The sequence below is a fragment of the Heptranchias perlo genome, chromosome 16 (genome assembly GCF_035084215.1).
Source record: "Heptranchias perlo isolate sHepPer1 chromosome 16, sHepPer1.hap1, whole genome shotgun sequence".
In the NCBI taxonomy this organism is placed as follows: domain Eukaryota; kingdom Metazoa; phylum Chordata; class Chondrichthyes; order Hexanchiformes; family Hexanchidae; genus Heptranchias; species Heptranchias perlo.
In genome coordinates this window covers 46,072,401-46,089,317 of record NC_090340.1, presented here as the reverse complement: position 1 = coordinate 46,089,317, position 16,917 = coordinate 46,072,401, and the positions used below count along the sequence as shown (strand labels likewise).

Here is a 16,917-nt window from a genome sequence, read left to right as displayed (position 1 = left end):
CGGTAACAATGGGAAATTTTAGCCTGCATCTAGATTGGGAAGAAAACAGCAGCACAATTAGGAAAGGGAATAAATATATTGAATGCATTCAAGATAGCTTCCTAAAGCTACACATCTTTAACTTACAACGATTCATACAATGAACAATTAAATTTTGAACAATGGACCAGAAACAGTGATCAGATAGGAAGAAGCTTCTATGGTTTCTGTAATATGATTGAATTGACAATTATAGCCTACAAGCGTGATTAAGATCAGCATTAAACAACTAATCAAGGAACAGCAAATATTCCAAATGAATTCTGTGTGTCTGTGTTCATGGAGGAAACCACAGTGTAAATGGTATTATTCTACAGGATATGACACAGAAGATGGACTTGGAGATACTGGTAGATAGATTGCTGAAGCAGTGTTCATCAGCAGTAAAGGGAGCAGATAGGAATTAGGGCTGCATAGCTGGAGAAATTAAGCACAAATCTCAGGACATTTTTCTAAATTTGTACAGATTGCTGGTGCAGTCCCACCTGGATTACTGTGTACAATTCTGGCCACCGTGGATAACAGGACCTAATCTTTTGCAGGTAACAGAATAGATCTGGTCTCTCACTCATTGACTTTATCTGGTTACTGAAATAACAAGCACTTAGGCCCCAACACCTTAACTGTTACATTACCTTTCTCATAGCCTTGGCATGAATAAAGTGCTCATTACACCAGATGGTAGAGTAGTTGTTATTCTTCCACTGCAGGTAAACATTAAGGTATGTCAAATGGTCACTTTCTGGCACAGCAAACTTCTCTCTCATTTGATCACTTTCTTCCTCTCGACCCTGTAATTTTAACACACATACCATAATGAATATGTTTGGTGGCCTAGATGGCTAAAACATTATCTTTACACACTGACCTTCCCCTTTCAAAAGGCAGTAATTTCACCTACAAAGGAAAAAGAAACCAAAAATCTAATTTCTTGGCTGCCTAATTCAGATTTCCACTGATTGGGAGCATCCATTCCAATCCACGTTGAACAACAAACATTAGAGCAAAATTGCATAAAAATTTTGAGTTAATGGGCTCGAAATTAGCAGGGCGGTGGGTTCTCAGCTGGGGGTCGACTGGGCGCATGGGTAACGCGCCCGGTGAAATCAGTGTGCTCCGCACGCAATTACAGTCTAATTGGGGCCACTTACCTTTGCTTCCGGGGTTCCCGCTGGTAAGCTGCGCGGCGGGCATGCGCAGCAAGGTCTGTCAGCTGGAGGAGCCCTATTTAAAGGGGCAGTCCACCAATGTTCCTCCTGCAGCAAACAATCAATGCTGAATCATGGAGCAGGCCAGAGGGAAGGCTGCCCCAAGATTTTCAGACTCCTCACTCCAGCTGCTGATGGTAGGAAGTGCCCTCCCTCCACCACGAAGAAGGCCTGGCTGGAGGTGGCCGAGGAGGTCACCAGCTGCTGAAATGTGCCACGAACCTGGGTCCAGTGCAGGAAGAGATTTAATGACCTAACCAGGTTAGGCAAAGTGAGCATACTTACGCATTCTCCCACACTCCGTCTTCCACATCACCTCCACCACCACACAACCCCTTCTGTACTGCCACCACAACGCTCTCGCATCACTCCTCACATCCACTCAACTATCATCCTCACCTTGCCTCCATGTACTCACCGCCCCGTCCCCATTCGAACACTACCATGCAACCCAATCCTCATACAATATCATGACTATGTTGCACACACACCTTCCCATGCATCTCCCTCACTCTCAACCCCACCCACACCAATGCATGCAGCGGCTCACCATGCAACCATCACTCAATCACGCCTCTGTGTTTTGCCTTGATAGGAGAAGAGATGCCAGAACACCCGGGAGAGGGCACGGACCGGAGGGAGCCCGCCACACCAGGTGGTCCTAACGGACGCGGAGCAGCAGGCATTGGACATCAGCCGCACGCTGGAGTGCCTGTCCGTGGCGGATGCCGAGGCTGGGATTGCACAAGCGGCCAGTGACAGAAAGCTAACACTCAGCATTCATGATAGCGAATGATCTTAGCATCACTTGGCATCTGCAGCACCTCAACATCTGTCCACATGCCTAATATTGCTTTCAGTTCTCTTGCAGGGCCATCTACGAGTGCCGTGACCGTGGAGGGCAATTCCTCAGAGGACCTGCCGGCCTCTGAGGGTCCATGGTCGCATCTGAGCCATGCATCCACCAGCGCAGATACGTACACCTCGGTGGGTCCCCGTCCTCACTTAGTTGGGCTTGCACATGGTGAGTCACCACGCACGTGAGCACGAGCAGACCCTGGTGGCAGGGGCAGCCGTGGAAAGTCCGTGTCGGTGGGAGCATTCTTCTCCAGGCTCTGCTCAGCTGGACCCAGATGCTGAACCCTGGGGGCCAGCCATGAAAAGGAGAGTCATCGAGGGGCAGCAGCACATTGCCGAGGTACTGGAACAGGTGCCACACGAACTCTCCACAATCGCGCAGAGGATGGAGGAGTCCAACTCCTGCATGAGGGGAATGGTGGCACAGGTACAGGAGGGTATCTCCGAGATAGTGTCGCAGGGATGTGAAAGCATCTCTGAGATAGTATTGCGGGTAGGTGCGGGAATGTTTGCAGTAGAGGAAAGGCTAGCCTCCCTCGAGCGTCAAGCACGGCTCAACAATGAGTCCATTCAGGCCCTGACAATGGCTGTTCGGATTCAGGGTGAGCAACATTCTGCCGCCTTGAACAGGCTGACAGATACTTTACAGGTGGCCTTCCAAGGCCTCACACAAGTCCTCCAAACTGCCGTCCAGTAGGGTGGAAGGAGTGATGTGGGCCTGGACCACGAGAGGGATGATGGTGAAAGGGGACATGGAAGTGGGGACGCCATTCAAAGCGCTCCCACATCTCACCCGTTGCCTCCCTCTCAACCAGTACCCGCAATGCTGCCCCCTGTCCAGGTGGCCGAGTCTGCCCCTGCACAGGTGCAGGTGGAGCAGTCTTTGGAGAGGCCCTCACGGGCACCCAAACCCAGAGGGCGTCGGCCCAAAGCATCTCATTGGTCAGGGCATGGACAAGAGCAACCTGCCACTACCTCTGCTGAAGCCACAGGGGTAGCACCACGTAGGGGTTCCCGGAAACGCATGGCGAAGATTTTGTGAGCATAAAGGGAATGCACAAGGGTGTCTGACGATTTGTCATGTTTTTCATTTATATTTGTTTTGTTTCACATGCACAATAAATATTATTATTATCACTACTACTGCCACGTCTTACCCATTCTTGACTGGCTTGTGGAATAGGTCCCTTTCATGGGGTTCACCATGAACATGCACACTTGATGCCACCCATTGTGTCACTGCAGAGTGGGTATAGGTGTATTTGCAGGGCTCTTTTGTGCAGACGACTGAGAGACGCCGGCGATGTCCCCAGTGGCACCCTGGAAGGATGCGGAGGAGAAGTTGTCGAGGGCAGTGGTGACTTTGACAGCAACAGGTAAAAAGATGGTGCTCGGGCCAGCCGGGAGCAGCTCGGCATGAAGGAGGCTGCAGATGTCCATGACTACATGTCGAGTGACTCTGAGCCTCCATGTGCACTGCTGCTCAGAGAGGTCTAGGAAGCGGAGCCTCGGTCTGTAGACCCTGTAGCGAGGGTAGTGCCCTCTGCGACGCATCTCTCTCTGCTATTGCCCTTCCTCCTGCTGTGCAGGTGGATGTGTCACAGCACTGTGTTGTGGAGCTCCACATGTCAGAGGTGGACGGCGTGGCCGGCGAGGCTATTCGCCCTCCGAGGAGGTCATGACTGCAGCTACGGCAGCCCCCATCCGGAGGTTTGAGGGGGTCCGCAACATAGGAACAGGAGTAGGCCATTCAGCCCCCCGTGCCTGCCCTGCCATTTGATAAGATCATGGCTGATCTGTGATCTAACTCCATATACCCGCCTTTGGCCCATATCCCTTAATACCTTTGCAAGGTTGGTAAATGTGTCTGGACACCGGGGTAAGTGTGCAAGTTAATACTTTTGATTGTTAGGAGGAGGGTGGTGGAGGCCAAACTTTGTCCAAAGTGACAGAGTGGCCTCCTGCAATGAGTGAGGGTCTCCCCCCCACACCTGTCAAATGGACTTTTGCAGCTGCCACAGGCTGATGGCTGCAACACGTCCATTTCAACTGGAAGTGTTTGCCCCAGTACGGGAAACAGTCCCAGTTCATTTCAAAATCCCATCCTTCCTAAAATATCAGGTCTGTAAACAACCTGAAGTACCTGTTCAAGTACTTTAAGTGGCACCCCGCCAGCTTTAATTGCCGGCGGGAGTCCCACATGCGGGGGCTGCGCGCGCATGTGAGCGCGTCACTGGGGAACCCGGAAGTGGGCGGGTTGGAGCCGGGCTCCGGACCCGCCCCAGGAATCCCGGATTTTCGCAGCCCCCCCCCCCGCCACGAACGCAACCGATCGCGGGTGCGAAAATCGAGCCCAATGAGTCTGTCTCAGGGAACGGTTAAAGAGAATCACTACGATGTCTGGATTAGAGAAAGAAGAAAAGCTGATCCTAGCAGCCAATACATGACTTTTTATTTTGTGGTATTGATTGAACTTGTCCTAGTGGAAATATACGCTTTCTGGAGTCATAACATAGTTCACCATTTTCTGGTCCTCCTGCCAGTTGCTAGCAGTAGAGATGCCAAAATATGACATCCACTGACATACCATTTCTGGGATAATGCGGAGCACTTAGTTCCTCTCTTCGTATTTTTGCAGAAGATGTCAGTATCCTTAGGTTGTTTTTGCAAGCCAGATTGAATTGTAAATCACTTTATAGTTCAGTGACTTGAACCTAAAAACTCAAATTCATGCAATTTTCTACTTTTTTAGTAAAAATATATATATATATAAAATGACATCAACATTAGAGTTTAATAGTTTAATTGAAAATTCATTGCTCTGACAGAAAATATGGTGTGATGTGGTACATCAATGTCCATCATACCTAACACAATGGCAGCCCTATTTGTTCAATGATGAAATCATATGGGGAGTTAGAAAAGTTACGATTCCTATTAGAACAAAATCAATATTTTTTTTAGTCTAAAATGATCCAGGGCTAATTGCATCTGACTTTCAAACCCCTAAGCAGGCCTACAGAATATTTCTTTAAGGTAGTATTAGCCAACTTTTGAGGTGCGCCACAATCCTAACTAACGTCTTGCTAAAGGTTTATTTTAAGGAATTCTGCAATCTGCAGCTCCACAGAATGATACAAAATGAGAATGCACCCGTGATTCCCCACACAGTGAGCTCCTGATTACAATCATACCATTGTGGACAGTTGTTATATGGAGTCCATGCACTTTATCTACAGGAAGAGGGAGAGAATAAAACTACAAGAACAATAATAATTCTATCAAAGAATTCCATTTCAATAACATTTATATCAGAAATGTTAACACTGTAGTATTAAACAATACAGTGATATGTACAATCCCCATCATCATTGTCTATCACAGTACAAACAAAATCACAGCAACAAAACCTCCCACATACCTTTGGTCGATAAAAGATGGCAGGCACTGAAAGCATTGAGACAATGATGAGGACATCAGCACTGCAGCTCATGTCACACGACACTATCAACATCTTTGAGAGAGCAGGATCTAGTGGGAATTCCACCATCATCCGTCCAGTTGGAGTCAGACTGCCTATCAGGACAACAAAAAAACAAAAAAGTATTTAAAATATTATTAAGTAATAAAAGTGACTTTCATTTGTTCCTATTGGTCTAAAACAAATGGACCAGATTAAAAGATTGACTAGACAACCTCTTTAGTTGAGACACTTACTTTTCTAATAATCAAAATATTGAAAAATAAGTTTGACTTGGAAATGTGGTGGCAGTCGCTGTTGGTATGTGAATACTCTGTACCACAGAGCAGGAATAGATGCAGATTTGAGCTCTCTTTTGCTCAGTTCCTGATTGAGGCAGGGATACACCAAGCACCTCCCAAGAGGGCAGATAAGTGGCTTCACCTCCTGACCCCTCAAATCTTCTCCACCAGCGAGAGTGCATAAGTCAGGAGTGCGATGGAATATTCACCATTCGACTGGATGGCTGCAGCCGCAATACTACTCAAGAAGCTCGACATCGCCCAGGACAGAGCTTGATTTGTGCCCCTTACCACTGGACTTAATATCCACTTCCTCTGACACCGTGGTTGCAGCATGTATTATCTATAGGATGCACTGCAGTAACTCACTAAACTTATTTCAACAGCACTTCCCAGCCTCTGTCACCAAGAAGGACAAGAGCAGCAAGATCATGGGAATACCATCACCTCCGGGTTCCCTTCCAAAGCACACATTATCCTATCCTGGATGTATATTGTCTTTCCTTGATCATCCCTGGATCACACCCCTAAAATTCCCTACCTGACATCATTGTAGGAGCACCATTACTGTCGAACTACAGCAACTAAAGAAGGCAGCCCACCACCACTTTCACAAGCTCGCTGGGATGGACAATAAGTGCAACCTTGCCAGCGTCATTGAGAACAACTTAAAAAAAAACTACTGGGACTCCTTTGGCTGTTTGCGGACCATCCCTCTACTCACCCAACCCATTTGCAGTTACCTGATTTTGGACCTTTGGCTGAGGCCTGTGCATGCTGTTTGTTGCCCTCAGTAGTACAGTGGTTGACCTCAAGCCTGGAATTTGAGACTGCCTACCCAACCCAACCCAATATATAGTATACACACACACTGGTTTACTCAAAGGATGATTAACATTTGGGACTGTGTACCAGATAAGGTTGACAAGTCAGTGTCATTAGAGGCATTTAAAATGCAGTTGGATATTAGGCTGGGTAAGTTGCATGTTAATAAAACAAGCTTTGATGGGCTGAATGGACTTTTATTGTCCTTGACATTTTTTTATGATGTAAGACCTGAAAGGTATTTGATATAATTTGACTGGCAGTACTTTTTTTCCCAAAAGTAGAAAACGCTATATATATATATATATATATATATATATAAAAACCAATATCTTATCCCTGTATGGAAAATCTGAGGTTTAGAAAAGGCTCCTACATACACTCCTCCAGTTACCTGTGTTGTCAAGAGCACCCAGGATCCAGAGCTGGTACATAGAATTCAGCATGTTATCTTCAGGCGGTGGGTCCATAAAGTGGAACTGGAGTAAGTCCTGAACACCAAGTGATTTAAGCAGCAGTACCACATTAGCCAAATTTGTCCGCTGAATCTCAGGAACAGTGGTGGTCAGCATCTCATTTTTATATGCACTTTGTGTGTACAACCTGTACAGTTTAATGAATAAATCTATTATATTGAGGAAAGTGAATGTACATCTCTTTATTCATACCTTGAAATGCTATTTTACACATAACTTATCTTTATTTATAGCTCCATGACCCCACAATTCTTCTTAGTCAAATTTAATACTGCTCACAAAAATAAATAGATCCATATAAAATCTTGTTTTGAGTCCATTTAGTTTGAGATATATATTAATACTGAAAGTTTTACGTGAATGTAAAAAGATTGCTTACTATTTCTGTGATGTTCATAGTTCAATTTGACAATTATGAAATTATTCTGCACCTTGGTAGATCAGAACAAACTTCTTTTTAAACTTCAGTACTAAGCAGGTCAGCAAGTTCAGGCCCTATGGGCAGGCCAAGAGTTTTCAAGAAAATGTTAATTTGTGAGAACAAAGTACAAGTGCAAATTATTTGGGAATAGTTTTCCATTCTCTTCAGTTCAGGCCATCAACCACTTTTGTCACTATCAAACAATTTTAACAAAGTTGATGGGTTTAATTATAGCTTTATTATATATAGAAGAATCTTATTTGAAATTAAAGAGAAGAACTTGAAAAGCTTTTCTGCCCACTGCCTCACCAATTTTCTTCTATTCTTAAGAGGTTGATTCCTACTCACAGTACAGTTCCCCACTGACTCTGGAACCTCACCCAAGCTCCACTGTTCACCTGTGGATGTTGGCAGGCTATCTGATTGCGAGTGGGCATCCTCCAACATCCACAAGTCTGCACATTCCAATGGTAGTCATTGGATATCATTTAAGGAGGAGCTGGAAATTCACTTAACAGAAATGCAGCAAATCTATATTATCATACTGACTTAGAGAAAGAATCAACTCCAGCAGTAATTACTTGTAGTTACCTAAAACACTGGCCTGGACCTGTTCTCCCAGCTCGACCTGCACGCTGGTTTGCATTAGCCTGGCTGATTGGATAAATCTGAAGAGCATCCATACCCATTCTAGGGTTAAAAACCTGGTCAAGAGGTCAAACAAGAGGCAATAAACATTAAAGCAGCGCAAAAATCATGGGAGGCAATGTGTCTTTGAACAACAAAAAAATTATTTTCTAGAACAAAAAGTATTGTTCTTGCTTTGTTTTAGTGCTTCTTGTTCTAACTGGTTGATAGACAAGAACATACCATCTGAAATTTTGAGCTGCCAGAGTAATGATCTGTTTAAATCAACTGTGCACAACACCATCACATGCAATCAGCATTAATTTTTTAAAAATTTAAGCCATTTTCTTTCCTCACCATACTCCATTCCCTAGCCAAGAAACTGATTGTTTGTCATTTTCTGCTAATGCCACTTTATGAGCAACTACTAGTAGGTGCATAACAGTCCTGGGAATGGAGCTTCCAATTTCCTGCCTCCCTTTAGGGAGGTAAGTAGACTCCACCTAGCATTTCCCACAGATAATCCGACCAAAATCAGAACTTATCTTAAGGAATCACAAGCCTATGTTTCTGTGAAACAGAACATGTAATGCACTTCATACGTCAGCCGAAACAGACATGCCTTCAGCAACACCGAATTACAGGGGGCTAGATCTGTAACCTATGTAAGATTTTCTTTTTATTTGTAAGAGAATGTCATAAATCACTTTATTGTAAACTCAAAACAAAACTAACAATTATTAAAAACTACTAGGTGTTACCCTTTGGATTGCATTTTTCAGGAGTGCAATGCCAACAAAGAATTCCTTTTTGTTAAAACAATTTTGTGTTTCTTTAAATCCTACAGAAATATTTTACTCGTTATGCTTCTTTTACTCATATCTGTACTGTATCAACATGTTCTTACTTTTAGTTTGCAGTATCCTGAATCAATAACAAACATGATGCCGTCTACAGTCAGTGATGTCTCTGCAATGTTTGTAGCCACAATGCACTTTCGGATTCCATCTGGAGCCTTGACACAAAGAAATACACAACAGAAATGAGCAGGAGTAACTGGCCTCTCCACTGGTTCCAGCCTCTAGGTGTGCCTTCAGCAAAATGTCCGCAGTCTACTTCCATCCAACATCAGCTAACAGTTTGCACATACTTGTGCTATAATTTTTAACTATCACAACCACTGTCAGACTCCACTGTGAACTGAGTTATGGACATAATCTTCACTCTTCTTTAACCTCCTTACTTCTGAACCAAAACTAAAAAAGTAAACAAAAACAAAAATCTAGGCAAGAACTTCCTTTCAGCTGTCAAGATTAAAAACACTCAGAAGAAGTCACTTTCCAGCAACTTATGCACTGTCCAGAAATCATAAAAAAAAGAATTAAAACCTTGCTTATATTTCCTAAACAGTAGAAGTGGCGTCCAAATTTAGTGTAGTGTTTTATTTGAAAAGAATTCTTTTTTTCAAAATGAGTGCTGAATTTTGAAGTTCTCCTTTGCATATTTAGAAAACGCAGTTACATTTTCCACCAAAATAAATACAAGATAAAATCAACATTTTCAAAAGAAAGCTTCATAACATTAGGAAGCATAAATACCACATTCTAAGCCTCTGCACAAGCTCAAGTGGCTGACGAGAGATTAAAACCACGTGGTTGACAATAACGGAACACTAATCAATGTTCAGAGTTGTTCAGTGTAATGGAAGCAATTAAAATAACATAGGTGACCTTTTTATAAACACTAGATGCTACCACAGTATCCTGAGACACCTCGTCGGATACATTTTTAGGATTATTTCATTTTAACCTTTGATTTCATACTATATAGAAATGAAACTGTTAACTCTCAGTCCAGCTGCAAGCAGAAATATAACAACTTACAATCTGCAAAAAAATACCAGTACATGTGCAGAATGCCCATTGCCTCACCAAAAAAATGTTGGGCATAATTTGGGGGCATTTGCTCGAGTGGGCTGAAACTTATAACTCAGAATTACCTAAATTTAGGGATTGGATTATGCAAATTTATACATCTTATGAATGAAAACACTTAGGTATACCTTTTGAAAAATCTTGGCCTGGAGATCAGAGGGCAGCTGGGAATATATTGGTAACACAGCAAGTTGGGGAGCATTTTCCAACTCTTCTAGTCGTTCCACTATCTGATCACAAGTCACCTAGATGGAGAGGGCATACTTTAATTAGAACAAAACAGCAGCTCTGGGTATTAATAAACAATCCTCATGTGCATTATTCAAGTATCAACAATTGTAGTTCACAAGTAGATCCACATCCTCATCCTACTTGTTCAAGTAGTTGTGAGGAGTATTTCAGGAGGGAAGTTACAACAATCTAATCTGCCTATTTTAAGTGCAAAGGATTTGTAGGTGCACCTCAGTCTCATTTAGGATGTTGTTAGACATCAGATTCAGACCAATACCTCCTTAGGACGACAAGGGGCCAGCAGACACACGTTACTTTGATGTTTCCATTTTGCTCTATGGCCAGAGAAAATTAGCTCTGGGCATGCATGATTAGACTCATGCAGATTCCAATCTCTAGCAGCCACAAAAAAAGACATTTTAATATGAGCTGGCTCTTTATCAACATTAAAAATAAAGTTGACATACAGCCCACTATTCTCAACCAGAAAACAAGTCCTGGCCCCCAACTGCCACAAAGGCCCCAGATCACTTGGACACTCCACCATTCAGTATGACCCCAGAATCCTGACTGCCACTCCTAAGCCTCTACCCAAGGAGTCTTTAGCCATGCTTCATTTCCTCTGCAGCTTATTTATGTAATCTAAAGCTATTATTGGTGTGTCCACTCACGTGCATACTAGCTACTGCTCCAGACCTGAGCTCTTCCACCCTCTGCCATGTCAAGCAATGCCACATCTACATGGTGAAATCCTCCTACTATTTGAAGCTCATCCTCAAGAGCAAGAACTCCTTTTCTCAACACCAAATGCCTCCTACAACCCCCAACCTACACGGCTCTCCATGCTCACCTGCAACACCAAGTGTGAGGGACATGGATTTCTTTGTCTCAAAGAGTGAGGCTACCCATGCCGGCTCATCTCCTTTGAGATGTAATTCCAGCTCCCTTGATTTCCTCCCCCCAAACAAACTCTCCTTGCCCCAATGTTTAGCGTCATAGGCCCTCTTTGCACAGGCACCATTCCCTTCCATCATCACCTTGGTGGAGCCATTGAAAGATCCCAGGGATGTACATGACATAAAATGACTGAGGGATAGCAAATATACTCAACAAGTTCTTTTTTGTGTTCACAAGAGACAATGAACATTCTGTCCAGGACAAAAGTTAAATTTGCATGAGGGTGGGGGAACCAGAGAAAGTACTCAAAGAAACCAAAATTTCAGATAAGGTGATCACTGACAGACTAAGTTAAAGTTTCCATGACCCTGGCTCCAATTTGCTCCTTTTTTTTTGGCAGCAGACAATCTTCTCTAAATTCCACCACCTTTAAAAGGTTCACTGAAATCTATCTTTTTGATGTGCACTCGTCATCTCTCAACTCTTCTACATCTGCTCAGTGTCCACTCTGCTCTATATGAAGCACATTGGGATGTTATGGTGTTAAAGACCTTATAAAGATGCAAGTTGTTATTGCAGCTAGTGTGAAGCTGGAGGGTGTTGGAGCCCCTCGAGGAGGTGGTCTCACACTCCTTGCCCAAATTCAATTTAGCCAACTTCATACCTGAATTACATTACACTGCTTGTGTTAATACAACACTGAAACCCCTGCACTGACACAAACTGAGTACCACAGCTAGTGTAAAAAGTGAGGGAAAGAAATACCACAGTCTGGATTGTTCCTTCCATTTTTCAAGGTGGATATGTAACTCCCATCAATCAATGCATGGAGCAACAAAGTTCTGGGCGTTCTAAAGCAGACTGGTCTCTAAACAGCTCTGCATAAAAGGTAGCATAGGTGGCCAGATGCATAATGTTCATGTAGTTCTGCGCCCGAGTCTACAATTGGCCAACACCCACAGCTAAAACTCAAGTGTGTAACAAGTTTCTTAATTTCTCATTCTGCTTGCTGAGCAGAATTCCATACAATACAAGGATCAAGAACCAGAGGACACAAATTTAAGGTGATTAGCAAAAGAACCAAAGGCGACATGAGGAAAAACATTTTCTTCATGGTTTGGACCATGGCGTGCACTGCCAGAGTTGGTGGCTGAGGCAGATTCAATTGTGGCTTTCAAAAGGGAACTGGATAAGTACTTGAAAGGAAAAAATTTGCAAGGCTATGGGGATAGGGCGGGGGAGTGGGACTAGCTGGATTGCTCTTGCATAGAGCCGGCACGAACTCGATGGGCTGAATGGCCTCCTTCCATTCTGTAACCATTCTATGATTCTAATAGCAAAGCACTTAAAGTGAAGCAAATCAGGGATAGGGAGATTGGAATCAAAAAATAAAGAGACAGTCACAAAGGAATAGATAGAAAGAAAAGCAGACAGATAGAAACTTCAGAAGATATGTTTATACTCATATTTAGTCACCCTTGCCCTATCAAGCTGTATAGGACAAGGAAGACCTAATAAATATACCCACATCAAAATGGCAAATTTGTTTAGCTGCTTTTATTCAATTATGAATTAAGCCATATTTCTGCATTATTACAAAAGTGGACTTAGTCATCAGTTTTCCGCATTAATTTCAATGAAAGTCTAGCATTGGCAAAACAATTTTTTTAAGGGAAAAAAAATTACAGAATGACTGTTGCCTTTTTAAATACAAAAGGGCAGATTTTCATTTGGTCATTTATTTGGTTTATTGAAAAAAGAAAGCAATTCTCCAACGCTGACTGCCAAATGACCATGACAATAAGTCAGCATTCAATCCAGTCAATTTGGCAATTATTGAGTGCTGTTCTCCCCAGACTACCTTTCCAGTCATATCTTCCTATTGATCCTGAGAGGCACTTACTGTGATTAAAATGCACCGCTTTATGACTTGCCTCGTATTCAGAGTTTTTTTTTAAAGGAATGAAGGAAATGAGTTAAGATGAAAAGATACTATTTTTAAACTTCATCAATTGTTTACTCACCTCAATATCTTCCTGGCCTGGCATAAATATCAATAGGTCACCTGGAATAGTTGACAGGTGAATTTGAAGAGCCTGTTTCACTCCTCCTTCCACATAATCCTCTGTAGGAGTCTGTAAAAATATATAGAAACAAGGTACTCAATAAATAGCACATAACACAAGAACACTCAAAGTCAAGATTTAAGCAACTGAACTCAACTCTCAGATCTATCCAGACCAGCTAAACCAACAGTTTGGAAACAGAATTTTAAAAAAAAAATTTGCCTCTTTAGCTAGTGGGCAGCCAAAACTTAGAACAGCAAAAGTGATCCATTCTGTTAATTTAGTAAATACTTGTTGATCTCCCGTGGCATGTGTCATGGACAAAATGGGCAGGTTTATGATAAAAGACAAAGCCATACATTAATTATTAATTTATTGGGGAAGTGATTGACTTATTATGTAGATTTCTTAAAATGTGATTACTGCTAGTAAATTAATAATGAAATTGAACAAGTTAAATTTAGTGAGTGATTTATGAATCTAAAATTTAGTAAGTTAAATAATTAGAAAAGGAAGTAAATAACTAATTGAAAAGTGAAACTGGTTGAAGGGGTGTTGGGATCAATGGTGGATGTCCTGATGGGCTGTGCTATCGGAGTAAGTAAGGGGCTTATTGGTAGCTTGCATTGACTGATGAATGCGCAGAATTACAAAAACATATGAAAAGGACGAGAAAAGACCCCAGGCCCATCAATCCAGCCCATCCGATCAAAGTGCAACCATGTACACACTAACCCATCCCCTACCCACGCAAGCTCCTCGAAAAGGCAAAAAAAAGTACCTGCGGGAAATCTCTGGTAAATTTCTCTGCTATGGCAATCAAGCAAGGCTCCAGGCCACAGTAACCCATTACTCCTCATAGTTGTAGCTAACCATTAACTAGCAATATCCTTTTCCTTCAAGAACTTGTTAGGTTCCTTTTCATAAGACTGTAGTGCATTCATATTCTCCACAAGTTTCAATAGTCTGTTCCAGACGGCAATGAATCTCTGTGAAAAGAAATACTTTGTGTATTCTAACTCTGCCTACGGATTTTATATGCATGCACTCTAGTCCTACCATCCCTATCCATCTCAAGTAAACATTTGAATCCAATCTTTTCATCATGTTAAAAACTTCAATGATATCCTCTTCAAGGCTCCATTTTGCCAATTAAATAGCTTTAACTCAGAGTCTATTCATAACTAAGATACCTAACGCTTGGCCTTGTCTGCACCCAAGTATAGTATTCCTTGTTTTATATTTGCTAGTCTTTGTAATATAACCCAAGGCCCTATTAGCTGTCCTTATAGCCACCTCACATTGCTCTTTATTGATCTGTTACTTTTAACAGTACACCTGCATGATATAAATATGCCTGGAGTTTCCCAAACCAAAATGCATCACACTGCATTTGTCCACTTATAAGACATCTGTCACACATGATCATATTCCCCTGATTTGCCGGTCAGCAATTTGATTTGGTCTAAATTACTAATTCCTGTACCCAATTTCATGTTATTGCAAAGTTAAGAATAGTCTATTAATGGCCTCATCTAAATCATTAATGAAAATGACGAATAGCAATAATCTCAAGACGAAGTCTTGTGGAACTGATGACCAGCCCTCGTTCTGATCCACTCCCATTAATAATAACCCTCTGTTTAAGAGATTGCAACAGTTACCTATCCACTATAATATCTGTCCTATAAAGCCATGTGATATAGACTGGACAAACCAAATTGGCAAAGGTAGTTTGGAGGACAAGTTCGTGGAATGCATTCGAGACAGTTTCCTAGAACACTACGTCGTGGAACCAACCAGGGAACAGCCTATTTTCGATCTTGTCTTGCGTAATGAGACAGGGTTAATTAGTAATTTCGTAGTAAGGGATCCTCTGGGGAAGAGTGATCATAATACGACAGAACTTCACAATGAGTTCGAGAGTGACGTAATTAAGACCGAAACTAGAGACTTAAACTTAAATAAAGCTAATTACATAGGTATGAAGGGCGAGGTAGATTGGGAAATTAGATTAAAATGTATGACAGTAGATAGGCAATGGCAAACATTTAAAGAAATATTTCATAATTCTCAATGAACATACATTCCATTGAGAAATAAAAACTCCAGGGGAAAAGTGATCTATCCATGGCTAACTAAAGTTAAGGATAGTATTAGATTAAAAGAAGAGGCTTATAATGTTGCCAAGAAGAGTAGTACGCCTGAAGATTGGTAGAGTTTTAGAAACCAGCAAAGGATGACCAAAAATCTGATAAAGAGGGAGAAAATAGAATATGACAGTAAACTATCAAGAAATTTAAAAACAGATTGTAAGAACTGCTACAAGTATGTAAAAAGGATGAGAGTAGCAAAAGTAAATGTGGGTCCCTTAGAGGCTGAGACAGGAGAAATTATAATGGGGAATAAGGAAATAGCAGAGATGTTAAACAAGTATTTTGTATCCGTCTTCACAGTAGAAGACGCAAAAAGCATACCAGAAATAGTGGGGAACCAAGGGTCTAAAGACAGTAAGGAACGTAAAGTAATTAATATTAGTAAAGAAAAAGTACTGGAGAAATTAAGAGGACTAAAAGCCGATAAATTCCCTGGACCTGAAGGGTTACAGCCTAGGGTTCTACAAGAGGTGGCTGCAGAGATAGTGGATGCATTGGTTATGATCTTCCAGAATTCCCTAGATTCTAGAACGGTTCCAGTGGATTGGAAGGTAGCAAATATAACATTGCTATTTAAGAAAGGAGGGCAAGACAAAACAGGGAACTACAGGCCAGTTAGCCTGACATCAGTCGTCGGGAAAATGCTGGAGTCCATTATTAAGAACGTGGTAACAGGGCACTTAGAAAATCATAACATGATTAGGCAGAGTCAACATGGTTTTATGAAAGGGAAATTGTGTTTGACAAATCTATTAGAGTTTTCTGAGGATGTAACTAGCAGGGTCGATAAAAGGGAACCAATGGATGTAGTATATTTGGATTTTCAAAAGGCATGCGATAAGATGCCACATAAAAGGTTGTTACACAAGATAAGGGTTCATGGGGTTGGGGGCAAGGTATTAGCATGGATAGAGGATTGGTTAATGGACAGAAAACAGATGGTAGGAATAAACAGGTCATTTTCAGGTTGGCAGGCTGTAACTAGTGGGGTGCCACAAGGATCAGTGCTTGGGCCTCAGCTATTTACAATCTTATATTAATGACTTAGATGAAGGGACCGATTGTAATGTATCCAATTTTGCTGACGATACAAAGCTAGGTGGGAAAGTAAGCTGTGAAGAGGACACAAAGTCTGCAAAGGGATATAGACAGGATAAATGAGTGGGCAAGAAGGTGGCAGATGGAGTATAATGTGGGGAAATGTGAGATTATTCACTTTGGTAGGAAGAATAGAAAAACAGAATATTTTTTAATTGGTGAGAAACTATTAAATGTTGATGTTCAGAGAGATTTGGGTGTCCTTGTCCACGAAACACAGACAGTTAACATCAGGATAAGGGATCGGGAATTTAGGCCTGAGATGAAGAGGAATTTCTTCACTCAGAGGGTGGTGAATCTTTGGAATTCTCTACCCTTA

General features: G+C 42.1%; 1 protein-coding gene across 2 annotated transcripts in view; it reads right to left on the bottom strand.

Moving 5' to 3' along the window:
- dhx38 (DEAH (Asp-Glu-Ala-His) box polypeptide 38) overlaps window positions 1–16,917 on the bottom strand; it is an 85,963-nt gene that overhangs the window by 27,032 nt on the left and 42,014 nt on the right. For both annotated transcript variants that reach the window (XM_067998082.1, XM_067998083.1), the window contains exons 16-22: window positions 13,303–13,413; window positions 10,279–10,395; window positions 9,124–9,231; window positions 8,181–8,293; window positions 7,087–7,295; window positions 5,527–5,681; window positions 675–830 (exon numbers count right to left, since the gene is read on the bottom strand). In XM_067998082.1, coding sequence (XP_067854183.1) covers window positions 675–830; window positions 5,527–5,681; window positions 7,087–7,295; window positions 8,181–8,293; window positions 9,124–9,231; window positions 10,279–10,395; window positions 13,303–13,413 — 969 coding nt within the window. The remainder of the gene's footprint in view (window positions 1–674; window positions 831–5,526; window positions 5,682–7,086; window positions 7,296–8,180; window positions 8,294–9,123; window positions 9,232–10,278; window positions 10,396–13,302; window positions 13,414–16,917) is intronic.